The 23,065-nt window shown below is 40.8% G+C and overlaps 3 protein-coding genes across 3 annotated transcripts; 1 reads left to right on the top strand and 2 right to left on the bottom strand.

The window, feature by feature from the left end:
- Positions 1–6,352: 6,352 nt before the first annotated feature.
- Positions 6,353–7,729, bottom strand: slc35a4 (solute carrier family 35 member A4). The gene has a single exon (XM_022751610.1). The coding sequence runs from the start codon at positions 7,716–7,718 to the stop codon at positions 6,741–6,743; it is 978 nt and encodes a 325-aa protein (XP_022607331.1). The 5' UTR covers positions 7,719–7,729; the 3' UTR covers positions 6,353–6,740.
- A 534-nt stretch (positions 7,730–8,263) lies between these two features.
- Positions 8,264–9,448, bottom strand: LOC111226451 (SLC35A4 upstream open reading frame protein-like). Its single transcript, XM_022751612.1, has 3 exons — positions 9,408–9,448; positions 8,932–9,030; positions 8,264–8,486 (listed from the first exon to the last, which is right to left on the bottom strand). The coding sequence occupies exons 1-3, from the start codon at positions 9,420–9,422 to the stop codon at positions 8,289–8,291; spliced, it is 312 nt and encodes a 103-aa protein (XP_022607333.1). The 5' UTR covers positions 9,423–9,448; the 3' UTR covers positions 8,264–8,288.
- Positions 9,449–10,789: 1,341 nt separating this feature from the next.
- Positions 10,790–22,003, top strand: hmgxb3 (HMG-box containing 3). The gene is made up of 18 exons (XM_022751578.1): positions 10,790–10,929; positions 11,088–11,262; positions 11,941–12,435; positions 12,564–12,671; positions 12,846–12,980; positions 13,108–13,352; positions 14,218–14,344; positions 14,436–14,543; positions 14,701–14,841; positions 15,355–15,662; positions 15,843–15,970; positions 17,220–17,351; positions 17,517–17,701; positions 17,805–18,027; positions 18,424–18,557; positions 19,002–19,121; positions 19,438–19,647; positions 20,101–22,003. The coding sequence occupies exons 1-18, from the start codon at positions 10,790–10,792 to the stop codon at positions 20,698–20,700; spliced, it is 3,714 nt and encodes a 1,237-aa protein (XP_022607299.1). The 3' UTR covers positions 20,701–22,003.
- The last annotated feature ends 1,062 nt before the right edge of the window (positions 22,004–23,065 follow it).

The raw sequence follows: 23,065 nt of genomic DNA, 5'->3' as shown, positions 1-23,065 counted from the left end.
GAAGTGGTTGGAGTTCTTCTCCCCTCTGTGGTTATCCTGTCTCAACTCCAGGAAATAAGGGTTGACAGTAACCAGCTTGAGCACGGGGGAGCAGCTTGATATTCTGCATGCAGAGAGGAACCTCTATCAATGTGACCAGGCCATAAAAGAGACCTCTCATCCCCCCTGAACAACACATACATACACACATACACTGTGTCTGTGGAGGACAGGCCTGGAGAGTGTGTGTGACACACCTGTGGCCCAGCAGGGGATTCAGATGATGAATCTATGTTTGGAGAGGAGTGTGTGGACCCTAGAGTGGAACACAACAGCACAGCTCTTCTCTCCGTTTGATGCATGTATTGGCTTACCGTCATTCATGATTTATTTTTCTTAATGTTCGCCTTTCTACCACTTTCTAACGAGGCATCCTTTATAAAGAGTTTATGAGGGGTAAGTAATGGCTGGATTAATGGTCAATAAATCATTCACTAAAGGTTATTGATCATTTATAAGACGTTTATAGGAACAACTTTTAGGGTGCCAGGTTGTGAAAAATCCCTTTGGCTAATTGGTTTGTATGACCACTTACCCGCTGACAGAGGGCTGCAGAGGATATAGACCAAAGTCTATTAAGAACTTTTTAATCAGGCAAAGGGATTTTCACAACCTATAGCAACTGAAATGTGTCTTATTAATGGCTTATTAAACTTCTAACCCCCTTTTAAAGGTTGTCTCACTAGGAAGTGGTACCTTTGTTGGTAATAAGACGAATAGAGGATAAATGTTTCTAATAACACTGTTATTAATTCATTGTTTAATACTGGTAAATGTTTGAATATCTACATGATGTACGCTGAATGATCTCATAAAGCTGAGAAAGTCACACTTGTTAGTGAAGTTATATCAGCCTGACCTCTTAATGTTCCACGTCCCAAAACAACACAATAAAGATATTTGAAGGAAATTATTTTAAAATCATTATTGCTCAACAATAACCCCAGATGTGACCTTTCTGTCCATCTTTGTAACTGTACCCTGATCAGACCAGCGAAAGTGGATTCTGGCTCATTAATAATTCAGCCTATGTGTAATGAAATCCAGGTGACCCAGTGGCTATGGCAGACATAAGCGGTGGATGGCCACTGTGAACATGAATGCACTTGTAAGTACCTTTTTTTGTGATAGTGTGACACAATGTGTAATGACTGAATATACTGTAATTTAAGGGAATGGAGAGCATCGTGTTTTTTATGTCTTTTGTAATCTCTCTGACTTGATCCTCATACAGATGTGTGAGGGAGCTGAAGCAGTAAGAGTGGGAGTCGTGCTTACTACAATATCAGGTACAGCAAGGATATAAATGACAAAAATATCAAATCTGTAAATTTGCTGTTGCTGGAGATTCGCCTTTAAATGTCTTTTTTGTACACTCAGATGACTGTGCAGTTATTAGTGAAGATGGGCATGGTGTGAACTACACATCAGGAAAGTATAAGGTAGAACATTTACATTTACTCACTGTCACCAATCAGCATTCGATCATTTGTTCTCCGCGAGCTCTCACTCTCATTGTTTTCCAATCAGGAAACCAAGTCCTTCTCCTTTGACCAAGCGGTGAATGTTGATAACATACAGGTACAAAGGAGCAGCTGACCTTATTTGAACCGCTACACAAATTCTCTTTACACCTTATCGGTACAAAATATTGCGATGTCTGCAAACTCAAAGTCTGAATATATATCTGCAGAGTTTCCACCCTGAGCTCCTGCAGCCTCTCTCTGAGTCCATATCCTGTGGTTATAATGGAGCTCTGCTGACATGTGGAGCCTCCACAGAGGAGATCTGCACACTGATCGACCACAGTGTCATCAAACAGGTAGACCACACTACACTTAATATTGGCAGATTTGATGCTTTAATTAAATTAAATTAACCTTACCCTTGACTCTGTTTTAGCTCCTGGGAAATCTGTTTAGTCGCATGTTGTCACAAGTGAGGAAGGAGTTGTTCATCTCTGTGTCGTTCCTTCAGGTTTGTCCTTGTATAAAAGATCATAACCATAAATCATATGAGACACAGTGTGGTGCAGAATGACCTCTGATGTTTCTCAATGTCAGTTTTATCCAGATGGCAGTGCTGTGGATTTGCTGAGCCCAAACAGACAGACTCTAAAACTTGTCACACACCCAGTCCTTGGAAGGTGAGTCCAATGATGACTACTGATGTACAGTATCAAGATAGATACAATAAACAACAAATACATATTGAGATGGATTATCAATGGAACACTTACACCCCACATGTACATTCAAGTGTATAAAATGTGACCCATATGTTTTCTGTCCCAGTCTTGTAGGAGGTTTATGTGAGGTGTGTGTGTGTTCAGAAGAGGAAGCCTATGCTGTGTATGAAACATGCAGGGAGAGACTGAATGCCAGCGCAGGCTCCATTTCCAGCAGGCAGGTCAAATAAACTCTGACCATATAATCCACTAACTGAATTACTTTGAATTGGGTTAATTACAATGGTTGATCGCAATAGAGCCAAGTGTCTTACTGTCGCCTGAGTGACTGGATTGTCACGCAGCAGATTGTCACGCAGCAGATTTAACTCTGTGTTTTCTGATCAGGTTGTTGCACATGGTGTCATTCACGTCGCCCTTTTCCAGAAACGTATGAATGAATGAATATCTCATCGTCTCTACATGGTGTGTGCTTCCTTCAGATGTAGTTTCCTGTTCTCAGTGGCTGTTGAGTGGAAACTTGATCCAGAGGAGGTGGAGTCAGAGGTCTGCCGCAGCAGACTGCAGCTGTTCAGCCTGGCAGGAGGAGCCAGCAGGAATGACCTCAGAGGGTCAGTCGTATACTCAAATACAGTGAGCTGTCTATTGCAATACCTGATATCTGGATTGGTCATTTATTTAGCTCTGTCCTGTGCACTGGTAACATTGTAACATTTAGTGTGTTAAGTACTCATTGCAGTCTTGCACAGCAATCACTTAAGAGGACCACTTTGTAATCAGACGAACCTTGTTAGAGGTTAATAAGGTGTTAATAACTGCCCCAGACCACTGTCATGTTAAAGTTATTAGTAACACCTGTGCTTTTCCTGCTATGACAAGTCAAAATGTCTCCTGTGAAGACGGTCTGTTCCTCAAGTCAGATAAGCAATGAGGACAACCTTGTTTCCAATGTGAACAGATCAAAGTGATCGCAAGATCTTCTGCCATGCGAGGACCTTATTTCATTAAAATTTGATGTACTATAACAATCACTTAAATGAGCCTAGCAGCTTCATGCAACATTAAAATAAAAAATAAAAAATAAATCATTCTCAGTTCTCACAATACACCCTGTGTACCAAATCCATACTGCATATTAATTCTAAGCTGTTTTTGAATATATTGTGTATTCAAATTGGAAAAGTGCCAAAAGGAGTTATACTCAAAACAGCTAATATGCATACTAAAAAAGAGCCTTGAATTACTTTCCCGCAATACAACACACAAAGGAAAAGGAGGCAGAAAATATTAAAGCTAATTATGAATGGTGGTGAAACACCTGTAGTTACACATTGGAAAACAGAAAATTACAACTAAACCTTTGGGGAAAAAATATGTTTGTGTAGTTGACAGTGGCACTCTAAAGTTGCAGTTTCATTGCCTTCGCATGGTGCACATATTGGTAGCAGCATTGTTTTTTTTATCCATAACATGTGTCAGACTCAGTGGTAACAGCTGAATATTCTCCAGAGTCAGCCCACTGGTGAAGGCTGTGGATCAAATCCCACATGGAACCACAACAACTGACAAGCTCCTTCCTTTCCTCCTACATGATGCCTTGATAGGAAACAGTAGGACGGTCCTCATCTACTGTATTAACCCTAAGGGTAAGTGGTCCTCTGCCCCCAACCACAACAACTCAACAGTGTTAAACTGATGTGAAACTGACTCTCCTCCTCACCCATCAGGTCTTCTAGATGATGAGACCCCTTCTGCCTTAGCTTTGGCCCAGAAAGTGAGAGGTTTTGTAACTAAAACCAGTGTTGGTCACTGGTGTCCAAGGGCAACCGAACAAGAGATCCGCGATAAGATCATGGATCTCCAAACCCTAATGATGTCACAGGGGGAAAGTGAAGTTCACAACACCTACAGGCTGGCGGAGCTGACTCAAAACCTGCAGGTAACTGTTTAAATGGGCCTGATACTAAATGGTGCTTCCTCAGTATCAATACCTGTAGGGACTAACTGAGCTCACGGCTGAAACACAGTCTGCGATCCCTCCGACAGATTGTGAAAAATCAGTCATGGGAGAGCAGGAGGGAAACGTCAAAGAAGATAAAGGGCAAAACACAGGTTACATTTCCACATGTTTAGCAAATGTAAACAAATGATGTGTTTTCCCAGTCTAATGGAATGAGTGTCATGTTTTGCACTGATTCAGCAGAGTTGTTGGACCCCAAACGACACTTGGCACAGCAGTGATCATCAAGAGAGTAGTGACGCAATGAATCATTTACAAGACCAGCTGAAACAAGAAATGGAAGAACACATCAGAGGTAATGTGCTGTCATATGAAAAATGTGTCATCTTAGGCAATTCGATGATTTTGTTCGTGTTTCTCTTATCCACAGAAGGTAGAGGGAATGTGGAGAAAGTCCAGGAGAGAGTAGCAAGAATCCAGCAGCTGAAGGAGGCTCTCAGAGAGGAGACACTGAAGAACACGGCTGCTACGGAGAAACATAACCTGTGTCAACAAGTAATACACTCCATATCATTTCTGCCATTTTAAATATAATATTGTACACTTACACAGCAGACTGGAAAACATGTCTTGAAGGCTGTCTGAATACCCTATTAAGCATATAAATGAGATTTGTGTGTGTGAGAGTGGGCAACCCACACCAAGACATTTACTTTGCCAGTTTAATGATCAGTCTCAGTTGGAATACAATAAAGCAAAGGAGCGGAGGAGGCAACTTAAGGAGGATCATGGGAGATTAATTCAAGAGGAGGTGGAGAAGATGGAGAGAGACTTGGCACAGGAACAGCGACTGGTGAGATAATGAGATACACTTGTTTAACATTATTCAGTTTGTGATCTATCTTAGCTAAGGGTGCTGAGTCAGTTTAAATTAATGCAAGGCTGGATTTATGGTGGGCAGAGGAAACCACTGCATTTGCAACTTGATTCTGATATTTCTTTGCATTTTTTATGGTTTCATCCATTCCTCTGCTAGACAGAAGGCCCCGAGAGAGAGCTTCTGGTGCTGACCAGAGAGAGGCAGGTCCTGGTGCTGCAGATGGAGGCCTTGCGCACTGAGGCCCTGCAAGCTGAGAGACACCTGCAGGATCAGTATCAGAGACACCAAACGGAGCTACAATGTCTGAGGGAGGAGAGCCTGCAGGTGGGAGTTTGTTGAAACAGTGAGGGAACATTGATTCAAGTAATATGTCGATTTTTCTCCTATTTTAGTTTTATGACTTTTCGAAGTTAGTAAAGAATTCAGGTGAGTTTTAAAATTTAAGACTCAAATGAAAATATCTCCAGTATGATATATTGATGTTTTCAACATAGGTTTTGGGGGAATATCTTCAATAAGCTTTCTTCTTGCATGTTTCAATAAACTAAAGCATTGAACAATGGGTGTTGAAGAATTAAAAATCATGCTCAATAAAAAATTTTTAAGTTTTTAGGGCAATTGCTTCAAAGTCTTTCCCAAAAATGAAAACTAAAAACAGAATGGGGACACTGCATCTACAAGAGATCAGGAAAAATATTTTTTACTGTTGTCTGACACAAAGAATATATATCTATCATATATCATATATCAATTTTTTTGGTAAGATTACAGCTACTTTATCAAATGTTCACAAAAAATGTTGCTATCCTTTCTGCACCAACCCTATGCTTTTATGTTTCTCTAGGTGTTCAGAGTGTTTCGTCGGGTAAGTGAGGAGCAGAGGAAGTTGTCAGAGAGCAGATACAGGAGTGTGCTGCTGGAGGCAGTGCAGGATGCTGTCTACCTCTCTGCCCAGAACCAGCAGCTACAAGCTGACAACAAACAACTCTGCAAAGGTCAGTGTACATCTCTTAACTTCTAACAGAGCGGCTGTTATATTACCAATAGAACGTAAAATCTGAAGTAAAATATTACAGAAATGGCCAGAGGTGATAGTACCTCTCTCCAGCATTTTAAAAATCGTTCCTCTTTTTCTTCTACAGCCCTTGGAGAGTTAAAGGATGCTCTAGCTGTGAGAGGTGACCCTAAGGCTGAACTGGTATCCCAACAACAATGAATATAATGACTAAAAGATCTTTATGAAACAGCATGCTTACTGTACATCATGAGAAACAAAACTGTTTTTGACAATTTATTGGTTATTATTAACACAGTGTATAACACTTTAGCTTTGACATTGTTCTTGGCAGAGAGTGTGACACAAAACAGAAAAAAAACAGGACAATAGCAGCACTCTTCAGAAGTGTTTAACTGAAGATATAATGGTCTTTACTTGCATTACAATATGTATTTATTTGCAAAAGTGTAACATAATTATAAATTAAACTCTAAACTATGACGCAAATTGCCGTGTGTTGGATTCTGGAGTCCAGGTCAGTCCAAGACTCCAAAGGCAGGTTGATAGAAGGCAGAAAAGAAACTAAGGGAAAAACTCAAAACTCAAAAACTAGGAAAAAGAAGTTTAAGAAGACTATAATGAGAGTTCTTTTTGGGTTGAATGGGCCTCCACTCTTCTATATGTAATAAAGGTAAGCTGCCAGTCCAACCATAGAAACAGGTACAAGGAAAAAAGGACTAAGCTGAAGCCCTAAGGTGGCCCAGGACAACAGAGCATTAACCAGCATGGAGCAGGAAATGACAAACAGTCTGGTGATCCCACTGCCATGCTTGAGCACCACAGACATCAGGAGTCCGTTAGCTGCCTGCCCTGCTATAATGAGCCAAACTGCCCCTGAGTAACCCTCCAGAAAGCTCTTTTCACTTGCTACAGAGGAGAAGGAGGCCAGCCCATTGATGGCCACACCAAATACATAGAGGTAGAGATTCTGCAGGCTGAGGGGCAGCTTCTGGCTCTTCAGCACCCTCTCTGTGTAAACTGCTGCCAGCCCGGAAACACAGCAGTACACCAGCACAAGGAAAAGCCCCCAAGCTGTGATATGAAGCCTGGGAGCTTTCTCAGTGTCAGCCCTCTCAGGGTCCCCTAGATCCAGGCTGCTGTAGCTGTGACACACCCCTGCACCCATGAGGAACCCCAGGGCTAACCACTGAGCAGGCCGCAGCCTCTTGCCCAGGCAGACAGAGTACAGCAGGGCAGTTGAGGCAATTTTAAGATTAGAGAGGACTTGGTATGAGCTAGGGTCCATGTAGGCCTGCATGAGAACTACCAGGTTGTTGTTGAGGGCATAGAGTATGGCAGGGACTGCATAGGGGGCCACAAGGACTAGAGGTGGTGGGGCACGTAAGGCGGATGAAGCCCCACTTAGAACAAGAGTCACCAGAGAGATGAGGAGTTTAGCTAACTCAATCATGACGACACATGATGAGGGGTTGAAAGGGACTTGACCTTCTACTTTGGTGAGGGTGATGAGCGGTGCATGAGAGCCATAGATGAGGACCATCAGCCCCAAGAGGACACCCCACTGAATCCTTTTCACCCACTGTCTCCTAATCCTCGCTGGGGAACTGGTCCCCACATTCTGGATCACAATCATCCTCAGTGATGCAAAATAAACACTTTTAATTTCTAACAAATCTGACTATTAGCTTTAGTGCAAAACTCCTCACTTCAGGCCATTTTAAAATGGACAGCTATAAATCTCAATCATTTAAATATCAATTATAAAATACTTATACATAACATTCTCTGTATAACGCTGTAAATGTAACTTGAGCTGAACAATAAAAGGTGAAGGAAACATTTGCAGAAATTACTGCCTTTTTTCTTTTTTTAAACAGGACTGATTGAAAATCTAACAGGCTCAGACAGTTATGAAATTTGAAGGATGAAACCTTACGGGCACAAAGTCTTACATCTTGTGTTAACATCAAACAGATACAAGTGGAAAAGGAGCAGAGCAGTGTTTAACTGAACCAGATAACAAAAATGCTAATTAAAAAAATCCAGTCTTTTACTTTGAGTCCCAAATGAAATTCCAGTTACATCAAGTAATCTCGAAGGCTGATCTGTCACAAGCCACTGAGAAGCCAGCAGCTACAACAGTATTTCTTCATGTGCCTGTTATGCCACTGGCAAAAGACTGAGGGCTAGCAGTGAGCCCAAATTACTTTGGTCCTTTTTTCAAGTTGCTCATATAATCTTTCACGGTCCTTTCAATGTTGGGCACATCATAGTTCTGTGCCGCGTATATGCCAGTAATTGTTCCCAGCAGCACTCCGAGGATGGCAGAGGAGCGAAGCTTGGCCACCACATAGCCGGCCAGAAAGCCCTTCAGAAATGGAGATCCTAATACAGAGCCTCCCTGCAAGAGGAATATGTAACAGCAGGATCATTAGCACTGTCCCAGCACAGGGGAAGGACAAAAAGATGGGTATAAAAACTGAACACATTTATAGACATATAGGGAATAAATCATTATATCGTCAACAATAAAACAAACACAAAATGATCATTAGTGACAGACAAATTTAAGTTGATATACTGAGGTATGGAACCATATTTTTAGAAGCCCACCATAGGTGAAGAGAAATAGTTTCACATTTCATTAATAATAACTGTCACTTAGTGGTCAGCATTCCTCCACTAATATAAAATATATGAGAATAATTACTACTAATAAAAACTGATAATATATAAAATGACACAGTGAAATATTGCTGCATGAGGTTGACAGACGAGGAGAAAATATTTTCAAAAACGTATTCTGCTCATGTGGCCAGGTATCAGGGGCTGTGAAAACAACTTACCTGCGGAATTCCTACAGAAACCTGGTTCTCCACTCGCCTCTGGATCTCCTCGAGCTGATTTTTGAGCTGCGTCAGATCTTTCAACTGTTTCAGTGGATCCTAATAAATAAAACAAGGACATTACATGTGTGCAAGCAAACAGCGTGACAACATTGATGTTACTGAGGGTAGCTAAAGTTGCTGTACAACAAAGCCTAAAGTTACCGACAGATTATCCTGTGAAGATCTCCTCCAACAACACAGCTGAACAGTATTTGTCGAAGTTTGCTGGTTAGCTAACAGCAGCAAAACTTAGCCAGCTCAAGGATCCACCGGTTTAATTAAGATGCGACACTCACCCTGGTAACTTAATCCGAGCATAGAGCCAACTGCTGCTGAGATTAACCGTTTTTTTCGTCCCCCACAAGTAATTGCTGTCATCTGACGAAACACGTGAAATTAATGCATTTAAAGCCAGAGCACACTAACTCACTCACCTTGTCATCCGCCATTTTTGCTCAGTGGAGCGATCAGTGTTCTGCTCGTCAGCCTCAGCTGCTGATTTTGTTTCAGCTCGATTAGTTTGGGCTAGAATTTACGTTTAAACCCACAATTTTGTCTTGTAGGTAAATAAAACTATGGCTGGAACTTGGACACTGCTCAATGAGACATTTATATGCTTTAAAGTACTTGTTTTTCTACCGCTAACATGTTGATGTGAATATTTAGCAACGTTATTTTTCTTTAGTTATGCATTCACTTGTACTGTAAGACAAAACCGAGGGCTAGTTACTGAAAACCCTTCTCAGGAGAAGAAATGTGTCGGATCCAATACTATATATATCTAAATAAGGGGCTCCATGCCACAAAACTCATATCTCTTACTATATGTGTATTCATACACCATAAATAAATAAATAAATAAATAAATAAATAAATAAATAAATAAATAAAAAATAAATATATAAATAAATAAATAAATAAATAAATAATCAATCTATGGGACGCACGCCTTACTTTCACGTGTCAAAAACGTCTTCTGTGATTGGCCTGTACTTGTTCATTTCGGCATTTGATTCGTTGAAGACCATAGCAACAAACCGCCATGTTTTTTTTTACAAGTCGACGAGAAACCAAAGTACTTTACAGACATAAATGCATCGAAAATCTCCGAAATATTATGAAGCATAGACACATTTCAGCTGTAACTACCGTTGGCACAATGCCTGACATTTTCGGCGACTTCTAAAGGTTGTTCGACGCAGTTCCTAGAGCCTCGGGCCATCGTAGGTAAGGCTTCAACAAGAAGGCATTTCATTGGATAATTCAGTGACTGTGCAGGCAGTATAAACACACGCCATTAAACCTACTTTTAAAGCAGGGAAGGACCAGTGTCTTTAACATGTTAGCGCTATAGGTTAGTGGTCTCTGTAAGAGCTATGCATGACACGTTTCTATTTTATTTTATTTTAACTAAGACACTGCAGTGCCACATTCTCTCTGTATGAAGTACCGACCAGCAGTCACACTGTCCTATTTGCAGCAGCTTATATCAGATAAAGTGTATCTACTTGCTTCTCGTCAGCTGTGATATAGCTATTTACTGTAATAATAAGCTTCACAAATCTAGTGTTTTCATCAAAGCACATAGTGACGCTGCTCAGTCTTGGTCTACTGGTGAAACTTTCGCTTTCAAATTAGGGTGTTAAATGCATAGTATTATGTAATGCCTTTACACCTATGTTTAGCCAAAATTATTGCACTCTGACATAACATACCTGCAATTAAGTCTGCCTTCATGAACATGTTAAACATGACCAACAAACTAATCTCATTCTTATGTTCATACTTTTTCAAGTTGACCCCATCTTTGGAAATCATGGAGAAAGTGGAGGTGTATGAGGTGGTGAAAGTCACTGAGGAGGTGGAGAGCTGCTACAGCCAAATGGAGGTGGCTACCCCAAAAAAGAGGAAGAGCAAAGCTCAAGAAGACTCTACTGAGAAACCTAAGAAGCCTAGGTAATTACATATAGCCCAAAGGACTTTTACATACTGCTGTTAAAATATCATAGCAGTAAGTACAGCTCTGTCTTAAACGAGGATTGATTCTCTAAAAGTAAAAAATGTCTCTCTCATTGTCATGCGCTAATTGCAGAAATGGAATCTGTCTGTTTTAGGTCTGCCTACCTGCTATACTACTTTGATGTTCACCAGATTATGCAACAGGATATACCTAATCTGCCACAGTCAGAGATCAACAAGCGTATCAGTGAGAGCTGGAAAAGGCTAAGTGTGGCTGAGAAAGCCTACTATCTGGAGAAGGCCAAGTCTGAGAAGGAGGGCATAGATACAGTAAGCTACACCAACTTTTTTATGTGTGTACATATCAACCGGTTATGATTAATTAAAATTACAAACATTCATCACATAAATACTCATTTGGACTATCTATAGTAAAGATATCTGCTATTATTGTGATTAGAGTTAAATGGTATTAACCAGTTTCTTTGAGAATCTGAATCATAGTTGGTGCCAAAAGAAGTTCACACAGTTGACATTGATTGATTTGAATATCATCACTTACTAATTAATAAAGTACAAATAATAATTTACAAAAAAAAGTCTGCAGTAAATTGAACAAAGCTAGGCTATTGAACCTTTATTTTTCTTTAGAAAATGTAATAATTGCTGTGATAGTAATGTATATTCTGACAAAACATGTCAACATATAGAACATACATTAGTAACTTAAAGGTGGTGCTGAGCAGTCAACCCAAGCCAATCTTCTTTAAACTGTTTGTGGATGATAGAGTGCTGGTTTTGTCTTACGCTGCTGAGTCCTTCTTTATGATCATACACTGCAGAGCATGTATGTAGAATATTGAAAAGATTTAATTTGTAGTGAATACATTTAGCTGCCACTAAAGATACTTTATCTGCTTTATCTCTCCACCAGCCTAATTTACTGGTGTCTACTGTCATGTCAACACTATTCTATGAATAATCATGCTAACCTTGTATTTACCTCAGTCCTCACTCAGTCCTTCCAAAGACCTGCCAGGCTTCCGCAAGATCCTTCCTAGAGCCAGCTACTTCCTCTTGTCCAAAGGCAGCCCCTCAAATCACCAGCCAGGAGGCTCCCAGTCAGAGGTGAGCATGGAGTCTCTGGAGCCTCTAGCTGAAGGAGGCTTGCCCTCAGGCTCCAGTGCCCAAGAGCCCCAGTTGACAGCTCTAGGGTTGGCCGGTGAGGTGGAACTCTCCGAACAGCCCATTGTTGTTGAAGAGATAGCAGAGGAAACTTCAGTAGTGTCTCGTCCCACTGACCTCCAAGGAATCCCACCCTCCTCTTCCTCCTGTGTCTCATCCAAAGTCCGGGTCTCCACAGACGTCCAGGGCTCCGCTGACCTCACAGCAAAAACACTGAAAGGAAATGAGACACGAGCTGCCAGCAGTGGTTATGGCAGGACGATGGTGCAGCAAATACAGGGGGAAACTACACAGGTGGTTGCCATCATCCCCTCGCAGGTGAGACTATATATACTATATATTGAAATGCTTCATTTATAATTTATTAGTTAAAAATCTATCTAGCTCACTATTTTAGTCACAAAACAGTGTTGTTAGTAACGCGTTGACGTGATTTCTCCCTTCAGAACTTGCTGGAGCCAAAGTCTTTGGCAGGTATCAGCTCTGTGGGCCCAGTGATGATGGTCTCTGTAGGAGCCAGTTCAGAACAAAGTGCCAAGCCTTCATATAAAATGGTAAGCACCCATGGCATTCATCTGGCTGTGAAATGTCAGCACTAAAACTGGCAATCATAGTCTGTATGCAGAAAAGGAAAATCAAGAATATCATTGTCTATATTTGAAAAATCTGATTAGTGGGTGTGGTTGTAACAGTTGAGAGACATGAACTTGTTTTCCTCTTCTTTGCAGTCTGTGAAAACATACACCAGGAGAGGGCGAGGGAGGTGTCTGAATCCTGGATGTTCATTTGTGTATGTCACCCGCCACAAGCCACCAACGTGCCCTGAATGTGGGAGCCTTTTGGGTGGAAAATGGATACCTGCTGTAAGTGTGGAACAATATCTGCACAAACAGTTAGAGATGTTGAAGTTTTGAGTATTAGTACAGTGATTTGGGCTCCAGTTTTGACCTGTGGTTCAAGTCAATCAACTTTGCCTGTTTTATATATTAGGCAAAGAAGACACAAGAGAAAGAAGCAGCATCAAAGCAGTTTCCACAGAGAGCTGAAATCAAGCCTAATGAAAGCTGCCAACCCACACAGCTCCCTGCTCAGGAGGCGAATGCTGATGTCAGTAAAACAAACACCACTGGGAGCAAAAAAGAAGGGCGAGTTCAGTGGCGCTCCAGAAAGCAGCATGTAGTTCCAGGTGGGAAGCCACCAGAGGGCAGCAGCACCAAGCCACGAGAACAAACAAAGTGAGCATTAATATATTAACATGGACTTTAATAGCATGTTGACCATGTGGACTGTAGCGGGTAAAACCTGCACTGTACATTTGCAGATTGCAGGACTAAAGGTTTTAAGTGTAGAAGGTACAACATATACATATACATAACAAAGTTCCCACGTGTGTTCAGTTTTGGTTACTACACACATGGCTTACTTTTATCTGTCTTCATAAATATTTCTGTTAATGAAACACTGAAATGTATAAAAGTCTGGGACAAATACCTGTTGAAAGCCTGAAAATATAAAACAGAATAGGATTATATTGAAACCTTGGTGTGTTGTTATAGCTGCTGTTTTTATTGTTTTTATTGTGAGAGTAGTTAGCATCTTACCCGACATACTTTCCCTCTGTGTATAAGTAGACAATTGAAACCCAGTCCTAAAGGTGCCACAGTCCAATGTCCAGACAGAAGCAGTGCCACTGTTCAAAAGAGGCCTGTCAGACCCATCCTCCCTGCCTATTACAGCACAGGTGAGATAAAAACATGCAACACACAGGAAATGTTTTGTTGATAGTGTCGTCAATAAGCTGTCAATAAGCCGTTACCATATGAATTTACATATTTGCTTGTGTTTGTAGGCCGTGCCTTGTTTCAGATTATAACTGTCCCACCTGACAAGGGAAAATTTCAGACTGCAAACAACAACAAATCATCAACTGGTACTGTGCATCATTTGATTTTATTTCTAATATAGCTTTACTAAATGTAATCTTTCAGGTCAGTTTGCATACAGTTTTATTTTATGTTCATTCAGTGCTTATTATTGGCATGTGCTGACTATCTTCACTACACAGAGAGGAAGTGAGGTGTCAGTATAAGTATCTTTCAGAGGTTTTCTGCTCTCAACTGATGTGGTTGTTTTTCTAACCTCAGTGACCAGAGAGAGTTTCTCAGGTCTAAAACCCAGCACTTTAAAGCAGCTCGGCCAAGCAGTCACGACAACCACAGCCAAGCAGGTTGTTACACACTAGACAACACAAATAGACAACAGCAAAGCTAGCTGCAGATTTAATCTCGTTCCCTCACTTTCTGCATGTCTTTCCATAGGATTCCCCTGCTCCAGCAGATGGAAGCCAGCCTGTGTCTTCACTGACTGATAGGAGAGTGAATATCCTGTCAGTCGTGCCTTTCAAACAGCACACTGTCTCTAACTTTGTCAGTATACAACTATTCTTTGTGCAATTTAGCCTGCTGTAAATTTTCTTTTTCTATTAGATTACACTCAATGTTCCTTTGTGGAATGTAATTTTGTCTCTGAATGTCCCTTGTGGCTTGATTTGTGTGTCATTCTTGCTTGTCTTTACTCTCTTAGGACTTGGGACTGTCCACAGCACGAGGCAGGGGTCGCTGTAAAAACCCATCCTGTGATTATATGTACAAGAACAGACACAAACCTGCAGTGTGCCCTAAATGTGGATGTGAGCTGACCCAGAAGAACACCAAGGCAGCAAAGGTGAAAATGTTTTCTGAAGTGCAGATACTGTAAGATTAGTTTCCAGCTGTATCTCTGACCTCTTGAACCTCTGTGTGAGCCTCAACACATCCTAGTTCCAGAGCAGCCTCCTCTTAGCACTCATAAATCTAGACTTAAGACCGATAACACCAGGCCATAAAACCCTGGTTTTTCTCTTTTTTTATGTGTATTTTGTTCTTATTTTCACTGTTGAGCATTCTTAGACATTCTGTTAGCATTTTATTGGTCTCAGTACTAATAATATTCGAACTTTATTTTGTTAATCCTGACATTAAGATGTGTCCACTCCAATTATTGGAGGAGTTAATTTAACCATGTAGAAATGCATGAACTAGCCTGTATATACAAACCTTCCCTTCTTCTCATCTTTATTATTTGCTGTAGCAATGAATCACTTTCACTTTAATGATTATTAAAGCTAACATCGTAACTATCTTTTATATAATTTAATGTGGACAAATTGCTCTTATTACTCTTGTTTTCCTTTCTCAGTCTGAGATGCTGCTGGATCCGTACCAGGCCCTGAGTCCTGCTCAGAAGGACATCCAGCGGCAAAATACACTGCAGCTACTGCGTCGTTCCCTGCAGATTCCTGAAAGCGAGACTGAGCTTCAGGAAACATTAAACCTCATCCAAGAGCTCAATAGTCTCCAGATCATCTTGGTTCAACCAGGTGACCAGGAGCATGAAGACAGCACAGGGACGGAGACGCTGGTTGAGTCTGGGTGGCCTCAATACTTTGAATCAGCAGCTACTCACTGTGGCCTGTGTAACTACCCTCTCTTCAAGGGAGGTCAGAGGTGAGAAAATGGGAAGTGGGATGAAAAGTGATATTTTGAGAGAGAGAGCGTGATTTAGTGGTTTACTCCAGTGGTTTACGCGTGTGTGTGCGTGTGTGTGCGTGTGTGTGCGTGTGTGTGCGTGTGTGTGTGTGTGCGTGTGTGTGTGTGTGTGTGCGTGTGTGCGCCTGTATGTTGTAGTACTGTGGCAGGACAGGAAGACTGCTGGCTGCTTACTGAGGCCCTGGTGCAGACAGCTTCTCTTCAGCTCAAGGTGTGCCTCAACGTTCAGTGTCTGGCTCTGCACAGCTTCACTGACCTGCATCCAGGTAAACAGCAGCTCTTTCAACAACTTGTATATTGTATTTCTATGTTTTCTTTGAGGGTCAAGGACCGAAGCCTGGCAGATTCTCTTTACTTTTGGTTAACTGTCTCCAATTGTCTAGTCTCTGTACATTTGTCCACACAGAGTACCTCAAAGATTTCGGGTATACTTCTGGGTAATACTGCCATTTCAGCATTTTCAAAATTAAAGGGTGGTAGTTGTTTGCACATCATCCCACAATTGTGTCTGATGCATGCTGCATATTTAGACTTTTCCTTAATTACATCAGTATTTTTGCTGTTTGGCCAAAACTACAACTATGGTGGTTGTTTTGCTTGCAGTACAAATATTTCAGACACAGCATTGTGGTACATTTTGATATAAAAACGCAAAAAGTGTAATTATTAAATGAAAAATTGCTATCATCATATTTTATCTTCAGTGTTTTTACAGAATTTCCTTACCTTTTCAATACGCATATCTTCATCAGCTAGTGTAATGACTCGTAATGCAGCAATTTAGAAAATAAAGCAAAATTGAATGTAGACTGCGCTGCCTCTATTCACCTCCACTGAAATGTTCTGATGTATCTGTACATATAAGAACATCAAAGTGCAAAGAGGTGTTTTTGTCGTTAAACTGTTAAATAAAACATGTATTTATTATATATGGTATGGTGATATCTGGAGCTGGAATGCAAGCTGCTGAGATGACCACCAGCCTCAACCAACAGATGGGTTCTCAAATCTCCAAAAATGTCCAATTTCCAAACCAGCATTTTTTCCGATAAAACAGACCACACATTTAAAATCTAAATAGTTAATTTCTCACCTGAAAAATATCAAAACTTTTAAGTTGGGTTAGGATCATAAAGCCTATATGCATGCTATATATATATATATATATATCATCCCCCCAGTGGCTTGGAGCACTTCCAGTGTAGCAATTATTGCTGCATGTGTCTTATCTATTTGTATATGTTCTGTTATTTGTAGCATATTTCCCTTCATTTTTGTGCTTTAACTCTTTTATTTTCTCTGTCCTTAAAGGCCACCGTAGCAGAAGATCACAGTTAAACAACAATATTTTTCTTGTGTGTTTATGGTAACAGCAATGCTCTGTCACAGTATATCAAGTGTATATAAACAGTGTCTCCTGACAATGTTATTTTTTCTAATGTGGTAAAGCCGGTAGCTTTCTCAGAGAATTAAAACACTGATTCCTTTTATGTCTCTTTCTTTTTTTTTTAACAGGTTTGTTCAACATCGGGAACAGGTTGCTGGTGAGTATTGACCTGCTCCTGAAGATCAGGGTGAACATTAGACTGGGCCAAGCGCCCTCTCAGGCAGCCAGGACCATACTGGACCACATCCCCAATCACCCTGGTAAATTGTGGATTACTCTCTACATACATGAATACTGCAATTGAGTTTCATTTTGTATGTGATTTTGATAGTCACTTTTCATTTTCTGTATTGCCAATTTTGTTCTTACTGTATTTCACTGTATGTTCTCTATGAATCTCACTGTGTTTTCCTCTTTTGCGTCAGTCCATGCACTGAATCCTGAGGAGTTATCCCAAATTCAAGAGCTTCTCCTGAGTGGCTACTGGGCCTTTGAGTGTCTGACGGTGCGAGATTACAACGATATGATCTGCGGCATTTGTGGTGTTGCTCCCAAGCTGGAGATTGCACAACGACACACACGCAACGTGCTGGAGCTCAAGAATGTGGAGGTGACAGAGTAATTTCAAAATTGTTGCAAAATGAATCCCATTCTTCAAGCTATTTAGCAGTGACAGCAACTTACATTTTCCCTGAACCACACTGTCTCCATAGTTTACCTGGCCTGAGTTTACGGTCTCAGATGAGGTACATGTGGATGACTTCTGGCTGACCATGGAGAGTGAGGCTATTGAGCAGGCAGCTTTCCCCACCGACATCCCTATCACACGTGTGGACGCTTCCATCATCGCTCCCTTCATCCCCCCTCTGATGAGGAGTCCCAATGTTATCAACACAGAGAAAGACAAGGCCTTGTCACACACAGAGCAGCCCTCAGGTACTGAACCTGTTGAACTATCAGATTTTATATGCACTAATCCTGTGAGTTGACTTTTCACTTATGAACATGAACATTTTTTCTGAAAGTGAGAAACGAGGGAAAAGTGATTCTACCCCTCACATGTTACCCATCACACATTCATAGCTTCATAGAGAAACAAATGGAAAGAGGTGGGAAAAGATCATTCATTTCAGAACAATCATATGGTTTGTTTATTATGGGTAGGTGGTAGTAGTTTAATATATGCAAAGGTCATGCAAGGGTTCCAGTTTGAACTAATTCTGTGTTAGCATTATGCTAAAGTTATTATTGCATGTAGTACTTAAAGTATGTAAAGCTTTGTTTTGGTTCCATTATGTTGACCATGAGATTGGTTTCCACCATCTCTTTCAGGAGATCCATCAGTTCTGGTGCGTCTTATTCATGATGGTCAGCTGAGACTCGACAAGATTGAGGATCACAGTGAGGACGAGCTGAGAACAATACTGGACGGCTGTGGGGTGAACATCACCTCAGGCTCCACTAAGGTGTGTGTGTGTGTGTGTGTGTGTGTGTGTGTGTGTGTGTGTGTGTGTGTGTGCATGTGTGCGCGTGTGAGGGAGAGAGAAGCATGTGCCTATGCGCTTATTATGCACATGTTTTTTTGTTGTATGTTATTGACTTGAAGTAAACATGTTGGCTGTAAAATAGTAGATAGATATCGAGTGTTACATGCTGATCATGTGATAAATTCTTGGATTAAAGCACAGGAAATCCCCCTCCCCTCCCCCGCACCCCAGGGTTGAAGGGACTTTGGGACTTGCTCAAGGGTATTTCAGCAAGTTGATTTGCTTGCTGTGATGGGAGTTTGAATCTGGCTGAAAGATGACTTCCTGATTAATTTTAAAGTTTGAGTTAATCTTATCTCTGACATACTTATATCAGTGTGTGAGTATGTTTAAAAGTCTCCTTTCTGTCTTCCTCTATGTTAGAATGAGCTGCTGGCTTCTCTGATTTCATTGTGCACGCTTGTTCATAGCGGCCTCTCCACTGCGCCACAGCCGCCTCCACACCTCACTGCTGGCAAGCTGTCTAAGGTCTGCCCCCACAAGGTAAAAACAGTAGCTCTGTAATGTTTAATAACTAGTCACCTAAATCTATTCTTCTGTCCATTCAAAGCTCCAAATGAACAATGTCTTTGTGTCAAAGCTTTGATACAATATGTAGCATTTTAAAACTCCAAATGCAACATGCAGCCATGTACTGTATGAAAAACTAAAACAAAAATTGTTCAAGTTATATGAGCCTAAAACTCAAATGTTCCCCTTATGTTTTCCATGTATTTATAACATTCCTCTGTAAGACTTTGAAAAGTTTGGAAATGGTTTGTGCACTAATTGTCCACTCCTGTCCCATTCTTGTGACCAGGTGGTGTGTGGCTCTAAATACTTGGTGAGAGGAGAGACGGCTCGAGATCACGTCGACCTGCTGCTGTCCTCTCGCTACTGGCCCCCAGTCTATGTTAGTGACTGTGCCCGTCAGGTGGCGCTCTGCACAGACATGCTGTATCCAGAATTGGCAACCCAGATGTGGGGCAGGAACCAAGGCTGCTTCTGTGATCCCTTTGAAAAGCCAGAGGTGAGGGATTTCAGTGTAACCTACTTATCTGTCAAGGAACTCAGACTTCTGCTGGTTAAAATGAAAACAAAACGAGTTAAAGGATCAACAAGTAATAATATGACAATGCACATATATATTCACATGAATCACAAGTGATAAGTGGTGACTTGTGGATTTTCTGTTTGTCACCTGATGATAAGTAAATTGAAAAAATACAGGTTTGTTTGTGTTTGCAAAGTTATTTATGTAAAAGTTGAAAACTTTGTTTTCATGTCTTTGTTTTCAACTAAAGTTAGGTAATCTCTGAAAATCTTTATCTTTCTATTTTATTTTAGTGCGTTTTACCTATTTGTTACATTTGGATCGAAGATCAATCTTTTTAATACATATCTCTGTGCTGAAAATTGAAGGCCTGTCTATTTTCTTTTTCTTTGCTTAAGGCTCAGTGTTGCTCTCCTTTTTCTTCTACAGTTTGTGTCATGTGCTGAGCTACAAGACCAGCCGTACAGTGCTGACCTTTCCTTGGTAGCTGAGAACCAGCAGGTCCACCCCATCACCAAATCTTCTTCTTGCTGGCTGGTTCATCCTCCTGGAGCGGAACAGCCCCCGGAGCCTCCTGCTCCAGAGCACCACTCAATGTCCCACTGCAGAGACCTGGAGCCCTACATCAGCCTGGTGGCTGAGCTGGAGAAAGAGAAGGAAGAAGAGGATGATGAGGGGCCAGAACAGAAAGAAAACACAGACAAAGCTGAGAAAGACACCACAGAGAAATCAGAGGACTGTTCCTCTGTGAACCGTGCACGGTGGCGACCTGTCGTTTTCAGCAACACAGCCTATTACTACCTTTACAACCGTATGGTAGATTACCTCATTAGTAGGGACATCGTGAGCCAGCAGATCAACCAAGTGGTGAAGGCCTGCCAGCCGGGAGAGGTGGTGATCAGGGATGCTCTGTACCGGTTGGGAGTGGCACAGATCAACACAGAGAAAGAAGAAGAAGAAGGAAGTGTAATTGATGAACAGACACAAGAGGGAGGGACAGAAACATATGAGGTTGTCCTGCCTGAATAAAAATGTTTAGGATGGACAGCTGCATGAATCAACAGGCAGACAGAGGCATGGACTGAATGTAAAGATGGCTGCATGCAAAGAGGTGATTGCAGAACAAAAGAGCCATGTGGGAAAAGGAGATGCCATAAGGAGAGATGAAAGTGCTACCAGAAGCGTCCAAGAGTGTGAGAAATACAGTTCTAACCCTGAGGGAGCAGAAAGTACCAGAGAGTATTTTACTGTTAGTAAAGGACTAGTCTGTACAACAACACTCTTCATCAGTTATACAGTGCTGACAGGTTTTTCTGATGTGAGGAAATGTGCTGAATATGGATGCAGTGGGTTGAATCTTGAAGAAGTGGACCTTTTTATCATTGGTAATGAGAAGACTGCAGAGTGCTCAGTAGTGTTTACTGTGAACATACTGACAAAGACATACATTATAATTACAGGTTACAAAGTCATTTTTAACCATCTATAACAGTGGGTGTGATAATAAGTGTAAGTTAATATGGTGGAGTAAATGCAACACTTTTACCAATGTGGTGCCAAGAGTTAAAAGAAATGAAAAAGTATGTGAAGGTGATAGAAAGTTGGGTCCTAAATCTAAATCAGTGCTTTCCTGTGACTGAACGAATGTAAACAGGATTTTAATAACTCAGCTACTTCAAGCCTAAGAATACTTAACCGTGAATAGTTGTATATTTATTGCCCTTTTATGTCCAGAGACATTTCTGCTTTGTGTTTTACACTCTTACCTCTCACCTGCCACTTGTTGCCTTTTCGACCAATGTTTGCTTTTGAAAAGTGATGATAAAAATCTATCTGTTCATTTTACTGTATCATAATGTGATGATGGACCTTTTGGCCTTTTGCTTCATTTTGGATCATTCTGGCTTCTCAGTGGAGATCCATTCGAGGTTGCATTCAATCAGTTGTCTTGACTCTTGTCAACCAATCACCAGTTAGCCATTAACAATAAACTGGAGATATGTAGTGAACCTGCCAGCATGAATTGCTTTAAAAGTGAAACTGATTGCTGTTTTTTTTTTGTTTTGTTTTGTTTTTTTTTCTTTGGAATTGGTCAGTAATGCTTTGTGATGAGCTAACAAGGCTTTTTTGAGCACTCAGGCTGACCAGGCAGTTATGATGCAAATTAGTTCATAAACTGAAGTTTCAGGTGTTCAATAGCGACACCCGTGAGTCAGGAGAAAATGCAGCAGCCAAGCTTTTGTGTAGATAAAGACGATATTGAAATAGCTTGACTAGTGAAATTCTGTTAATTAAACTGCTGATGCAACAAATAAATGAATTTACACTTCTGGTCAGCTTCACTGTGGTAAAACTGTTAAATGATCTGACTCATTAAGTTAATGGGTAATACAAATCGTTGTCTGATATAGTATTACTCCTCCCTACTAATGCATTTGCTCATGTGGCTATTAGTGACATTTAAAAATATGGAGGAGCAACATTTTTTGTGATTAGCTAAACAGTGATGAAGCTTCTTGTAGCTGGACTTCGTCTACAAATACTCTTTTATAACTCATTAGAAGTGGAGTGACACGCAATCTCATGTCGGCTACAAACCTAACAACTGTGAAGCGGTTTCTTACTCATGTCTTCATAAAAACTCCTCACCAGAATTACTATCATTCCCATACCAGTCATGTGATATGAAAAAAGGCTTCAAACATCATGGATGTCATGGTTATCTCCAGCACCACAGAGCGAAAAAGCTCCAGAATGTGTAAAGAGTAGGACAGGAAGCTTCTTTGGCATCAAATGTTACTTCAGGCAGAGACTCTGACAGAATAAAGTGAGGATCATACCGTACATTGTTGTCTACTCTTGTCAATTAACAAGAGTGCTTGTTGTTCACTCCGTCTTCAGGACCTTAACCTTATAGTTCTTCAGATTAATAGGTTTTATACATGTATGCATATTTAAAACCAACCCCTGCCATATTTAATGTTTTTTTTCTGTTCTCGCTTAGTTTGGACTTCTTGTAATAACCCCATTTTTAGCACCACATCGCTGCTAATTGTGGGTTTTTCCCTCAAGCGAAGTTATATCGGGATTGTGGATTTACAGTAATTGTGTGTGAAGGACTCATTGGACTTTGATCCAATAAGTTTGAAAGAGATATATTGTTTTTATGTTGTTTTTTTTATACTTTGCAGAATAATGTTTTGCATGCAATATGATGCATCACTGTGGGCATACCACCAGCTACACCAGTTACAACACTACAAAGCTCTCCGTTTTCATAACAACTAGTCTGGCCTCACTTTGTTTTATATTTACATTTTACTGCTGATACATCATTATATTTACTCAACATATGTAAGAACTTTGGTTTGAATTGACTCTATCATTCCAATAA

The sequence above is a fragment of the Seriola dumerili genome, unplaced genomic scaffold (genome assembly GCF_002260705.1).
Source record: "Seriola dumerili isolate Sdu_G_001 unplaced genomic scaffold, Sdu_1.0 BDQW01000160.1, whole genome shotgun sequence".
NCBI lineage: Eukaryota > Metazoa > Chordata > Actinopteri > Carangiformes > Carangidae > Seriola > Seriola dumerili.
Note: the sequence above shows the minus strand (reverse complement) of the source record. Positions and strands in the feature narration are given on the sequence as shown.

Excerpts from the sequence above, each read along its gene's own strand:
- slc35a4 (XM_022751610.1), bottom strand. The coding sequence starts at position 7,718 with ATGATTGTGATCCAGAATGTGGGGACCAGTTCCCCAGCGAGGATTAGG.
- LOC111226451 (XM_022751612.1), bottom strand. Across the intron at positions 8,487-8,931 it reads TTTCTGTAGGAATTCCGCAG|GGAGGCTCTGTATTAGGATC; the intron begins GTAAGTTGTTTT and ends TTCCTCTTGCAG.
- hmgxb3 (XM_022751578.1), top strand. The coding sequence starts at position 10,790 with ATGGAGAAAGTGGAGGTGTATGAGGTGGTGAAAGTCACTGAGGAGGTG. Across the intron at positions 15,663-15,842 it reads CTCTTCAAGGGAGGTCAGAG|TACTGTGGCAGGACAGGAAG; the intron begins GTGAGAAAATGG and ends TGTATGTTGTAG. Across the intron at positions 18,028-18,423 it reads ACACACAGAGCAGCCCTCAG|GAGATCCATCAGTTCTGGTG; the intron begins GTACTGAACCTG and ends CATCTCTTTCAG.